This window comes from Heptranchias perlo, chromosome 7 (assembly GCF_035084215.1).
Source record: "Heptranchias perlo isolate sHepPer1 chromosome 7, sHepPer1.hap1, whole genome shotgun sequence".
Classification (NCBI taxonomy): Eukaryota; Metazoa; Chordata; class Chondrichthyes; order Hexanchiformes; family Hexanchidae; genus Heptranchias; species Heptranchias perlo.
In genome coordinates this window covers 934,700-948,562 of record NC_090331.1, presented here as the reverse complement: position 1 = coordinate 948,562, position 13,863 = coordinate 934,700, and the positions used below count along the sequence as shown (strand labels likewise).

Genomic DNA, 13,863 nt, shown 5'->3' with positions numbered 1-13,863 from the left:
GTGAAAGGGAAATCGTGTTTGACTAATTTATTAGAATCATAGAATCATAGAAGTTTACAACATGGAAACAGGCCCTTCGGCCCAACATGTCCATGTCGCCCAGTTTATACCACTAAGCTAGTCCCAATTGCCTGCACTTGGCCCATATCCCTCTATACCCATCTTACCCATGTAACTGTCCAAATGCTTTTTAAAAGACAAAATTGTACCCGCCTCTACTACTGCCTCTGGCAGCTCGTTCCAGACACTCACCACCCTTTGAGTGAAAAAATTGCCCCTCTGGACCCTTTTGTATCTCTCCCCTCTCACCTTAAATCTATGCCCCCTCGTTATAGACTCCCCTACCTTTGGGAAAAGATTTTGACTATCTACCTTATCTATGCCCCTCATTATTTTATAGACTTCTTTAAGATCACCCCTAAACCTCCTACTCTCCAGGGAAAAAAGTCTCAGTCTATCCAACCTCTCCCTATAAGTCAAACCATCAAGTCCCGGTAGCATCCTAATAAATCTTTTCTGCACTCTTTCTAGTTTTTTTTTTACTCGTTCACGGGATGTGGGCGTCGCTGGCAAGGCCGGCATTTATTGCCCATCCCTAATTGCCCTCGAGAAGGTGGTGGTGAGCCGCCTTCTTGAACCGCTGCAGTCCCTATAAGTCAAACCATCAAGTCCCGGTAGCATCCTAGTAAATCTTTTCTGCACTCTTTCTAGTTTAATAATATCCTTTCTATAATAGGGTGACCAGAACTGTACACAGTATTCCAAGTGTGGCCTTACGAATGTCTTGTACAACTTCAACAAGACATCCCAACTCCTGTATTCAATGTTCTGACCAATGAAACCAAGCATGCTGAATGCCTTCTTCACCACCCTATCCACCTGTGACTCCACTTTCAAGGAGCTATGAACCTGTACTCCTAGATCTCTTTGTTCTATAACTCTCCCCAACGCCCTACCATTAACGGAGTAGGTCCTGGCCCGATTCGATCTACCAAAATGCATCACCTCACATTTATCTAAATTAAACTCCATCTGCCATTCATCGGCCCACTGGCCCAATTTATCAAGATCCCGTTGCAATCCTAGATAACCTTCTTCACTGTCCACAATGCCACCAATCTTGGTGTCATCTGCAAACTTACTAACCATGCCTCCTAAATTCTCATCCAAATCATTAATATAAATAACAAATAACAGCGGACCCAGCACCGTTCTTTGAGGAAGTAACAAGCAACGTGGATAAAGGGGATCCTGTGGATGTGGTGTACTTGGATTTCCAGAAGGCTTTTGACAAGGTGCCACATCAAAGTACACAAAATAAGAGCTCATGGTGTAGGGGGTAACATATTCGCATGGATAAAGGATTGGTTAGCTAACAGGAAACAGAGAGTAGGCATAAATGGGTCATTTTCAGGTTGCCAAGATGTAACGAGTGGAGTGCCACAGGGATCAGTGCTGGGGCCTCAACTATTTACCATAGAACCGTAGAAAAGGTACAGCACAGAAGGGGGCCATTCGGCCCATCGTGTCTGCACTGGCTCGAAGAACAACCAGGAGCCCATTCTAATCCCACCTTCCAGCACCGGTCCGTAGCCCTGCAGCTTACAGCACTTTAGGTGCAGGTCCAGGTACTTTTTAAATGAGTTGAGGGTCCCTGCCTCTACCACCAATTCGGGCAGCAAATTCCATACACCCACCACCCTCTGGGTAAAAAAGTTTTTCCTCATGTCCCCTCTAATCCTTCCGCGAATCAGCTTAAATCTGTGTCCTCCAGTTCTTGAACTCGCTGCTAGGGGAAACAGGTACTTCCTGTCTACTCTATCTGGGCCCCTCATAATTTTGTACACCTAATAGATTTTTTACAATTTTTTTTATTCGTTCATGGGATGTGGGCTTCGCTGGCGAGGCCGGCATTTATTGCCCATCCCTAAATGTCCTTGAGAAGGTGGTGGTGATCCGCCTTCTTGAACCGCTGCAGTCCGTGTGGTGAAGGTTCTCCCACAGTGCTGTTAGGAAGGGAGTTCCAGGATTTTGACCCAGCGACGATGAAGGAACGGCGATATATTTCCAAGTCGGGATGGTGTGTGACTTGGAGGGGAACGTGCAGGTGGTGTTGTTCCCATGTGCCTGCTGCCCTTGTCCTTCTAGGTGATAGAGGTCGCGGGTTTGGGAGGTGCTGTCGAAGAAGCCTTGGCGAGTTGCTGCAGTGCATCCTGTGGATGGTACACACTGCAGCCACTGTGCGCCGGTGGTGAAGGGAGTGAATGTTTAGGGTGATGGATGGGGTGCCAATCAAGTGGGCTGCTTTGTCCTGGATGGTGTCGAGCTTCATGATTGCTGTTGGAGCTGCACTCATCCAGGCAAGTGGAGAGTATTCCATCACACTCCTGACTTGTGCCTTCCAAGTCACACACCATCCCGACTTGGAAATATATCGCCGTTCCTTCATCGTCGTTGGGTCAAAATCCTGGAACTCCCTACCTAACAGCACTGTGGGAGAACCTTCACCTCACGGACTGCAGCGGTTCAAGAAGGCGGCTCACCACCACCTTCTCAAGGGCAATTAGGGATGGGCAATAAATGCTGGCCTCGCCAGCAACGCCCACATCCCATGAATGAATTTTTAAAAAGCCATAATCTTATCAAATGGCAGAGCAGGGGGGCCGAATTGCCCACTCCTGCTCTTAATTCGATTCATAACACGATTTGCCTTTAACAAATCCGTGCTGGCTTTCCCTAACCAATCCACACTTGTCCAAGTGACTGTTAATTCTGTCCTGGATTATCGTTTCTAAAAGTTTCCCCACCACTGAGGTTAAACTGACTGGCCTGTAGTTGCTGGGTTTATCCTTACACCCTTTTTTGAACAAGGGTGTAACATTTGCAATTCTCCAGTCCTCTGGCACCACCCCCGTATCTACAGATGTTTGGAAGATTATGGCCAGTACCTCCGCAATTTCTACCCTTACTTCCTTCGGCAACCTAGGATGCATCCCATCCGGACCGGGTGACTTATCTACTTTAAGTACAGCCAGACTTTCCAGTACTACTTCTTTATCAATTTTTACCTATCCAGTATCTAAACTATATCTTGCTTTACTGAGACTCTGGCAGCATCTTTTTCCTTGGTAAAGACAGATGCTAAGTACTGCAGATGAAGGTGCGATTTTATAAGAGATGTTTAAAATGATGATGGGATGGGACAGAGTGGATAGAAACAGACAGGGCAGATGCAGTTTAATGTGGGGAAGTGAGAGTGATAGATTTTGGGAGGGAAATCAAGGAATGGGAAGTCACGGAGGGTGTGGATGAACAGGGAGGACCCCCCGGGGTTCACATATATAACTCGTTTAAAGTGCGAGTGGAGGTAGGTTAAGGGAACGGGGTAATGAGGGAGGGGGGCGAATGTTTAACTCACATTTGCTGCCTTCAGCCACATGAAGCAGCAGGTCCGCCTCCCCAGGCGGGGAGTCAGCGTAGGAGGACTGGAGCCTCTGGTACTCTGTAGTCAACTCGGCCATCTTAAGCTGCCATTCCTCATCTGGTGCCAGGTGTCATCCTCATGACCCAGAGACACTGCAACCAATCCCCCGACACACACACAGCAAGGCTGGGAATCTAACAGGATACGAAAAGGTGAAATAGGGTCACCACAATGAGCCAGCGTCATTACACTTTCTACAGTTTCAATTCACCTCCCCAATCACGTGCAGGATTCTCAAGCTGCTCGTACTAACAGAGCTCATAGACACAGGAACATAGAAAATAGGAGCAGGAGTAGGCCATTCGGCCCTTCGAGCCTGCCCCACCATTCAATATGATCATGGCTGATCCTCCATCTCAATACCATATTCCCGCTCTCTCCCCATACCCCTTGATGCCTTTTGTGTCTAGAAATCTATCTATCTCCTTCTTAAATATATTCAGTGACTTGGCCTCTACAGCCTTCTGTGGTAGAGAATTCCACAGGTTCACCACCCTCTGAGTGAAGAAATTTCTCCTCATCTCAGTCCTAACTGTCCTACCCCGTATCCTGAGACTGTGACCCCTCGTTCTAGACCCCCCAGCCAGGGGAAACATCCTCCCTGCATCCAGTCTGTCTAGCTCGGTGATTCTAAGTCCAGGCCCAGAGATAACAGACGGGCTAAATCGCAACAGGATTGGGCCGGGTAGGGTATGGGAGCACAGGAAATTCATCACCACTGGGGAAGGGAGCTTTACTCTGTATCTAACCCGTGCTGTACCTGCCCTGGGAGTGTTTGATGGGACAGTGTAGAGGGAGCTTTACTCTGTATCTAACCCGTGCTCTACCTGCCCTGGGAATGTTTGATGGGACAGTGTAGAGGGAGCTTTACTCTGTATCTAACCCGTGCTGTACCTGCCCTGGGAATGTTTGATGGGACAGTGTAGAGGGAGCTTTACTCTGCATCTAACCCGTGCTCTACCTGCCCCAGTGCCTTGGCCAATATTTATCCCTCAACCAACATCACTAAAACAAACTTTCTGGTCATACATCACTTTGCTGTTTATGGGATTTTGCTGTGTGCAAATTGGCTGCTGCATTTCCTACATTACTAGAGTGACTACACTTCAAAAAATATTTTTTCTTTCAATTCGTTCAAGGGTTGTGGGCGTCGCTGGCGAGGCCGGCATTTATTGCCCATCTTTGGCTGTAAAGCATTTCAGGATATCTCGAGCTGATGAAAGGCACTGTATAAATGCAAGTTCTTCCTTTAACTGTCCCCCAGTGAGAGTCAGTGCCTGTGGAACTGTCCCCCAGTGAGAGTCAGTGTCTGTGGAACTGTCCCCCAGTGAGAGTCAGTGCCTGTGGAACTGTACCCCAGTGAGAGTCAGTGCCTGTGGAACTGTACCCCAGTGAGAGTCAGTGTCTGTGGAACTGTCCCCCAGTGAGAGGCAGTGCCTGTGGAACTGTCCCCCAGTGAGAGGCAGTGCCTGTGGAACTGTCCCCCAGTGAGAGTCAGTGTCTGTGGAACTGTACCCCAGTGAGAGTCAGTGTCTGTGGAACTGTACCCCAGTGAGAGTCAGTGCCTGTGGAACTGTACCCCAGTGAGAGTCAGTGCCTGTGGAACTGTACCCCAGTGAGAGTCAGTGCCTGTGGAACTGTACCCCAGTGAGAGTCAGTGCCTGTGGAACTGTACCCCAGTGAGAGTCAGTGCCTGTGGAACTGTACCCCAGTGAGAGGCAGTGCCTGTGGAACTGTACCCCAGTGAGAGGCAGTGCCTGTGGAACTGTCCCCCAGTGAGAGTCAGTGCCTGTGGAACTGTCCCCCAGTGAGAGTCAGTGCCTGTGGAACTGTCCCCCAGTGAGAGTCAGTGCCTGTGGAACTGTCCCCCAGTGAGAGTCAGTGCCTGTGGAACTGTACCCCAGTGAGAGTCAGTGCCTGTGGAACTGTCCCCCAGTGAGAGTCAGTGCCTGTGGAACTGTCCCCCAGTGAGAGTCAGTGCCTGTGGAACTGTCCCCCAGTGAGAGTCAGTGCCTGTGGAACTGTCCCCCAGTGAGAGTCAGTGCCTGTGGAACTGTCCCCCAGTGAGAGTCAGTGCCTGTGGAACTGTCCCCCAGTGAGAGTCAGTGCCTGTGGAACTGTCCCCCAGTGAGAGTCAGTGCCTGTGGAACTGTCCCCCAGTGAGAGTCAGTGCCTGTGGAACTGTCCCCCAGTGAGAGTCAGTGCCTGTGGAACTGTCCCCCAGTGAGAGTCAGTGCCTGTGGAACTGTCCCCCAGTGAGAGTCAGTGTCTGTGGAACTGTCCCCCAGTGAGAGTCAGTGTCTGTGGAACTGTCCCCCAGTGAGAGTCAGTGTCTGTGGAACTGTCCCCCAGTGAGAGTCAGTGTCTGTGGAACTGTCCCCCAGTGAGAGTCAGTGTCTGTGGAACTGTCCCCCAGTGAGAGTCAGTGTCTGTGGAACTGTCCCCCAGTGAGAGTCAGTGCCTGTGGAACTGTACCCCAGTGAGAGGCAGTGCCTGTGGAACTGTACCCCAGTGAGAGGCAGTGTCTGTGGAACTGTACCCCAGTGAGAGTGAGCACAATTAGTAGAGGAGTAAGTTAAGTGAACATAGGAAATAGGAGCAGCAGTAGGCCATTCGGCCCCTTGATCCTGCTCCGCCATTCAATCAGATCATGGCTGATCTTCTACCTCAAATTCACTTTCCTGCCCGATCCCCATATCCCTTGATTCCCTTAAGTGGAAAGATTAACAAATGATTGTAGAAAAATACTACATACCCAGTAACCCCGAGTAACAGGACGCTCCGCTCTCTGAGGTGTAGTGACAGAAAGTTAATGTCAGCGAGCTATCAGATTGTGAAGTTTCAGTTTCATTCCTGTGTTGAGCCTCGAGCTCAGAGAGATCACACCCAGCAATTCACCGAGCATCCTGTGTCCACACAAAGGCCACAGCAATCATCACCTCACACCGAGCAAGAAAGACTTGCAAATCCATAGCACCTTTCACCACTTCAGCACCTCCCAAAGTGCTTTACAGCCAATGAAGTATTTCTGAAGTGTGGTCACTGTTGCAATGCAGGAAATGCAGCAGCCAATTTGCGCACAGCAAGATCCCACAAACAGGAATGTGATAATGACCAGATAATCTGTTTTAGTGATGTTGGTTGAGGAATAAATATTGGCCCCAGGACATCGGGGAGAACTCCCCTGCTCTTCTTCAAATAGATGAGCTCTTTTACGCCTACCTGAGTGGGCAGACGGGACCTCGGTTTAGTGTCTCATCTGAAAGACGACACCTCCGACAGCGCGGCGCTCCCTCAGTACTGACCCTCCGACAGTGCAGCCCTCCCTCAGTACTGACCCTCCGACAGTGCGGCGCTCCCTCAGCACTGACCCTCCGACAGTGCGGCGCTCCCTCAGTACTGACCCTCCGACAGTGCGGGGCTCCCTCAGCACTGACCCTCCGACAGTGCGGCGCTCCCTCACTCCGACAGTGCGGCGCTCCCTCAGCACTGACCCTCCGACAGTGCGGCGCTCCCTCAGCACTGACCCTCCGACAGTGCGGCGCTCCCTCAGCACTGACCCTCCGACAGTGCAGCGCTCCCTCAGCACTGACCCTCCGACAGTGCGGCGCTCCCTCAGTACTGACCCTCCGACAGTGCGACGCTCCCTCAATACTGACCCTCCGACAGTGCGGCGCTCCCTCAGCACTGACCCTCCGACAGTGCAGCGCTCCCTCAGTACCGACCCTCCGACAGTGCGGCGCTCCCTCAGTACCGACCCTCCGACAGTGCGGCGCTCCCTCAGTACTGACCCTCCGACAGTGCGGCGCTCCCTCACTACTGACCCTCCGACAGTGCGGCGCACCCTCAGTACTGACCCTCCGACAGTGCAGCATTCCCTCAGTACTGACCCTCCGACAGTGCAGCGCTCCCTCAGTACTGACCCTCCGACAGTGCAGCGCTCCCTCAGTACTGACCCTCCGACAGTGCAGCGCTCCCTCAGTACTGACCCTCCGACAGTGCAGCGCTCCCTCAGTACTGACCCTCCGACAGTGCGGCGCTCCCTCAGTACTGACCCTCCGACAGTGCGGCGCTCCCTCAGTACTGACCCTCCGAAAGTGCGGCGCTCCCTCAGTACTGACCCTCCGACAGTGCAGCATTCCCTCAGTACTGACCCTCCGACAGTGCGGCGCTCCCTCAGTACTGACCCTCCGACAGTGCAGCGCTCCCACAGTACTGACCCTCAGACAGTGCGGCGCTCCCTCAGTACTGACCCTCCGACAGTGCGGCGCTCCCTCAGTACTGACCCTCCGACAGTGCGGCGCTCCCTCAGTACTGACCCTCCGACAGTGCGGCGCTCCCTCAGTACTGACCCTCCGACAGTGCAGCGCTCCCTCAGTACTGACCCTCCGACAGTGCAGCGCTCCCTCAGTACTGACCCTCTGACAGTGCAGCGCTCCCTCAGTACTGACCCTCCGACAGTGCAGCGCTCCCTCAGTACTGACCCTCCGACAGTGCGGCGCTCCCTCAGTACTGACCCTCCGACAGTGCGGCGCTCCCTCAGTACTGACCCTCCGACAGTGCGGCGCTCCCTCAGTACTAACCCTCCGACAGTGCGGCGCTCCCTCAGTACTGACCCTCCGACAGTGCAGCATTCCCTCAGTACTGACCCTCCGACAGTGCGGCGCTCCCTCAGTACTGACCCTCCGACAGTGCGGCGCTCCCTCAGTACTGACCCTCCGACAGTGCAGCAGTCCCTCAGTACTGACCCTCCGACAGTGCGGCGCTCCCTCAGTACTGACCCTCCGACAGTGCGGCGCTCCCTCAGTACTGACCCTCCGACAGTGCGGCGCTCCCTCAGTACTGACCCTCCGACAGTGCAGCGCTCCCTCAGTACTGACCCTCCGACAGTGCAGCGCTCCCTCAGTACTGACCCTCCGACAGTGCAGCGCTCCCTCAGTACTGACCCTCCGACAGTGCAGCGCTCCCTCAGTACTGACCCTCCGACAGTGCGGCGCTCCCTCAGTACTGACCCTCCGACAGTGCAGCATTCCCTCAGTACTGACCCTCCGACAGTGCGGCGCTCCCTCAGTACTGACCCTCCGACAGTGCAGGCAGCTCCCTCAGTACTGACCCTCCGACAGTGCGGCGCTCCCTCAGTACTGACCCTCCGACAGTGCGGCGCTCCCTCAGTACTGACCCTCCGACAGTGCAGCGTCTCCCTCAGTACTGACCCTCCGACAGTGCGGCGCTCCCTCAGTACTGACCCTCCGACAGTGCAGCATTCCCTCAGTACTGACCCTCCGACAGTGCGGCGCTCCCTCAGTACTGACCCTCCGACAGTGCAGCGATTCCCTCAGTACTGACCCTCCGACAGTGCGGCGCTTCCCTCAGTACTGACCCTCCGACAGTGCAGCGCTTCCCTCAGTACTGACCCTCCGACAGTGCGGCGCTCCCTCAGTACTGACCCTCCGACAGTGCGGCGCTCCCTCAGTACTGACCCTCCGACAGTGCAGCGATTCCCTCAGTACTGACCCTCCGACAGTGCGGCGCTCCCTCAGTACTGACCCTCCGACAGTGCGGCGCTCCCTCAGTACTGACCCTCCGACAGTGCAGCGCTCCCTCAGTACTGACCCTCCGACAGTGCGGCGCTCCCTCAGTACTGACCCTCCGACAGTGCAGGCGCTCCCTCAGTACTGACCCTCCGACAGTGCGGCGCTCCCTCAGTACTGACCCTCCGACAGTGCGGCGCTCCCTCAGTACTGACCCTCCGACAGTGCAGCATTCCCTCAGTACTGACCCTCCGACAGTGCGGCGCTCCCTCAGTACTGACCCTCCGACAGTGCAGCATCTCCCTCAGTACTGACCCTCCGACAGTGCGGCAGCTCCCTCAGTACTGACCCTCCGACAGTGCGGCGCTCCCTCAGTACTGACCTCCGACAGTGCGGCGCTCCCTCAGTACTGACCCTCCGACAGTGCGGCGCTCCCTCAGTACTGACCCTCCGACAGTGCGGCGCTCCCTCAGTACTGACCCTCCGACAGTGCAGCGCTCCCTCAGTACTGACCCTCCGACAGTGCGGCGCTCCCTCAGTACTGACCCTCCGACAGTGCAGCGCTCCCTCAGTACTGACCCTCCGACAGTGCGGCGCTCCCTCAGTACTGACCCTCCGACAGTGCAGCATTCCCTCAGTACTGACCCTCCGACAGTGCGGCGCTCCCTCAGTACTGACCCTCCGACAGTGCGGCGCTCCCTCAGTACTGACCCTCCGACAGTGCAGCGCTCCCTCAGTACTGACCCTCCGACAGTGCGGCGCTCCCTCAGTACTGACCCTCCGACAGTGCAGCGCTCCCTCAGTACTGACCCTCCGACAGTGCGGCGCTCCCTCAGTACTGACCCTCCGACAGTGCAGCATTCCCTCAGTACTGACCCTCCGACAGTGCGGCGCTCCCTCAGTACTGACCCTCCGACAGTGCAGCGCTCCCACAGTACTGACCCTCCGACAGTGCGGCGCTCCCTCAGTACTGACCCTCCGACAGTGCAGCGCTCCCTCAGTACTGACCCTCCGACAGTGCGGCGCTCCCTCAGTACTGACCCTCCGACAGTGCGGCGCTCCCTCAGTACTGACCCTCCGACAGTGCGGCGCTCCCTCAGTACTGACCCTCCGACAGTGCAGCGCTCCCTCAGTACTGACCCTCCGACAGTGCAGCGCTCCCTCAGTACTGACCCTCTGACAGTGCAGCAGTCCCTCAGTACTGACCCTCCGACAGTGCAGCATTCCCTCAGTACTGACCCTCCGACAGTGCGGCGCTCCCTCAGTACTGACCCTCCGACAGTGCGGCGCTCCCTCAGTACTGACCCTCCGACAGTGCAGCATTCCCTCAGTACTGACCCTCCGACAGTGCGGCGCTCCCTCAGTACTGACCCTCCGACAGTGCGGCGCTCCCTCAGTACTGACCCTCCGACAGTGCAGCGCTCCCTCAGTACTGACCCTCCGACAGTGCGGCGCTCCCTCAGTACTGACCCTCCGACAGTGCAGCGCTCCCTCAGTACTGACCCTCCGACAGTGCGGCGCTCCCTCAGTACTGACCCTCCGACAGTGCGGCGCTCCCTCAGTACTGACCCTCCGACAGTGCAGCATTCCCTCAGTACTGACCCTCCGACAGTGCGGCGCTCCCTCAGTACTGACCCTCCGACAGTGCGGCGCTCCCTCAGTACTGACCCTCCGACAGTGCGGCGCTCCCTCAGTACTGACCCTCCGACAGTGCGGCGCTCCCTCAGTACTGACCCTCCGACAGTGCAGCATTCCCTCAGTACTGACCTCCGACAGTGCAGCATTCCCTCAGTACTGACCCTCCGACAGTGCAGCATTCCCTCAGTACTGACCCTCCGACAGTGCAGCGCTCCCTCAGTACTGACCCTCCGACAGTGCAGCATTCCCTCAGTACTGACCCTCCGACAGTGCGGCGCTCCCTCAGTACTGACCCTCCGACAGTGCGGCGCTCCCTCAGTACTGACCCTCCGACAGTGCAGCAGTCCCTCAGTACTGACCCTCCGACAGTGCGGCGCTCCCTCAGTACTGACCCTCCGACAGTGCAGCATTCCCTCAGTACTGACCCTCCGACAGTGCAGCAGTCCCTCAGTACTGACCCTCCGACAGTGCGGCGCTCCATCAGTACTGACCCTCCGACAGTGCGGCGCTCCCTCAGTACTGACCCTCCGACAGTGCGGCGCTCCCTCAGTACTGACCCTCCGACAGTGCAGCGCTCCCTCAGTACTGACCCTCCGACAGTGCGGCGCTCCCTCAGTACTGACCCTCCGACAGTGCGGCGCTCCCTCAGTACTGACCCTCCGACAGTGCTGCATTCCCTCAGTACTGACCCTCCGACAGTGCGGCGCTCCCTCAGTACTGACCCTCCGACAGTGCGGCGCTCCCTCAGTACTGACCCTCCGACAGTGCAGCGCTCCCTCAGTACTGACCCTCCGACAGTGCGGCGCTCCCTCAGTACTGACCCTCCGACAGTGCAGCATTCCCTCAGTACTGACCCTCCGACAGTGCGGCGCTCCCTCAGTACTGACCCTCCGACAGTGCAGCGCTCCCACAGTACTGACCCTCCGACAGTGCGGCGCTCCCTCAGTACTGACCCTCCGACAGTGCGGCGCTCCCTCAGTACTGACCCTCCGACAGTGCAGCATTCCCTCAGTACTGACCCTCCGACAGTGCGGCGCTCCCTCAGTACTGACCCTCCGACAGTGCGGCGCTCCCTCAGTACTGACCCTCCGACAGTGCGGCGCTCCCTCAGTACTGACCCTCCGACAGTGCGGCGCTCCCTCAGTACTGACCCTCCGACAGTGCAGCATTCCCTCAGTACTGACCCTCCGACAGTGCAGCATTCCCTCAGTACTGACCCTCCGACAGTGCAGCATTCCCTCAGTACTGACCCTCCGACAGTGCAGCGCTCCCTCAGTACTGACCCTCCGACAGTGCAGCATTCCCTCAGTACTGACCCTCCGACAGTGCGGCGCTCCCTCAGTACTGACCCTCCGACAGTGCGGCGCTCCCTCAGTACTGACCCTCCGACAGTGCAGCATTCCCTCAGTACTGACCCTCCGACAGTGCGGCGCTCCCTCAGTACTGACCCTCCGACAGTGCAGCATTCCCTCAGTACTGACCCTCCGACAGTGCAGCAGTCCCTCAGTACTGACCCTCCGACAGTGCGGCGCTCCATCAGTACTGACCCTCCGACAGTGCGGCGCTCCCTCAGTACTGACCCTCCGACAGTGCGGCGCTCCCTCAGTACTGACCCTCCGACAGTGCAGCGCTCCCTCAGTACTGACCCTCCGACAGTGCGGCGCTCCCTCAGTACTGACCCTCCGACAGTGCGGCGCTCCCTCAGTACTGACCCTCCGACAGTGCTGCATTCCCTCAGTACTGACCCTCCGACAGTGCGGCGCTCCCTCAGTACTGACCCTCCGACAGTGCGGCGCTCCCTCAGTACTGACCCTCCGACAGTGCAGCGCTCCCTCAGTACTGACCCTCCGACAGTGCGGCGCTCCCTCAGTACTGACCCTCCGACAGTGCAGCATTCCCTCAGTACTGACCCTCCGACAGTGCGGCGCTCCCTCAGTACTGACCCTCCGACAGTGCAGCGCTCCCACAGTACTGACCCTCCGACAGTGCGGCGCTCCCTCAGTACTGACCCTCCGACAGTGCAGCGCTCCCTCAGTACTGACCCTCCGACAGTGCGGCGCTCCCTCAGTACTGACCCTCCGACAGTGCGGCGCTCCCTCAGTACTGACCCTCCGACAGTGCAGCGCTCCCTCAGTACTGACCCTCCGACAGTGCAGCGCTCCCTCAGTACTGACCCTCCGACAGTGCAGCGCTCCCTCAGTACTGACCCTCCGACAGTGCAGCGCTCCCTCAGTACTGACCCTCCGACAGTGCGGCGCTCCCTCAGTACTGACCCTCCGACAGTGCGGCGCTCCCTCAGTACTGACCCTCCGACAGTGCGGCGCTCCCTCAGTACTACCCTCCGACAGTGCAGCGCTCCCTCAGTACTGACCCTCCGACAGTGCAGCATTCCCTCAGTACTGACCCTCCGACAGTGCAGCATTCCCTCAGTACTGACCCTCCGACAGTGCGGCGCTCCCTCAGTACTGACCCTCCGACAGTGCGGCGCTCCCTCAGTACTGACCCTCCGACAGTGCAGCATTCCCTCAGTACTGACCCTCCGACAGTGCGGCGCTCCCTCAGTACTGACCCTCCGACAGTGCGGCGCTCCCTCAGTACTGACCCTCCGACAGTGCAGCGCTCCCTCAGTACTGACCCTCCGACAGTGCAGCATTCCCTCAGTACTGACCCTCCGACAGTGCGGCGCTCCCTCAGTACTGACCCTCCGACAGTGCGGCGCTCCCTCAGTACTGACCCTCCGACAGTGCAGCATTCCCTCAGTACTGACCCTCCGACAGTGCGGCGCTCCCTCAGTACTGACCCTCCGACAGTGCAGCATTCCCTCAGTACTGACCCTCCGACAGTGCGGCGCTCCCTCAGTACTGACCCTCCGACAGTGCAGCATTCCCTCAGTACTGACCCTCCGACAGTGCAGCGCTCCCTCAGTACTGACCCTCCGACAGTGCAGCGCTCCCTCAGTACTGACCCTCCGACAGTGCAGCATTCCCTCAGTACTGACCCTCCGACAGTGCGGCGCTCCCTCAGTACTGACCCTCCGACAGTGCGGCGCTCCCTCAGTACTGACCCTCCGACAGTGCAGCATTCCCTCAGTACTGACCCTCCGACAGTGCAGCGCTCCCTCAGTACTGACCCTCCGACAGTGCAGCGCTCCCTCAGTACTGACCCTCCGACAGTGCAGCGCTCCCTCAGTACTGACCCTCCGACAGTGCG

General features: G+C 57.0%; 1 protein-coding gene across 2 annotated transcripts in view; it reads right to left on the bottom strand.

The window, feature by feature from the left end:
- The window catches only part of atg9a (ATG9 autophagy related 9 homolog A (S. cerevisiae)), an 86,118-nt gene extending 79,559 nt beyond the window's left edge, over positions 1-6,559 (bottom strand). The window contains exons 1-2 of one of the 2 annotated variants that reach the window (XM_067986934.1): positions 6,240-6,559; positions 3,419-3,618 (exon numbers count right to left, since the gene is read on the bottom strand). In XM_067986934.1, coding sequence (XP_067843035.1) covers positions 3,419-3,521 — 103 coding nt within the window. In that variant the 5' untranslated portion in view covers positions 3,522-3,618; positions 6,240-6,559. The remainder of the gene's footprint in view (positions 1-3,418; positions 3,619-6,239) is intronic. The other variant, XM_067986933.1, reaches the window with a different exon arrangement.
- Between the last annotated feature and the right edge of the window lie 7,304 nt (positions 6,560-13,863).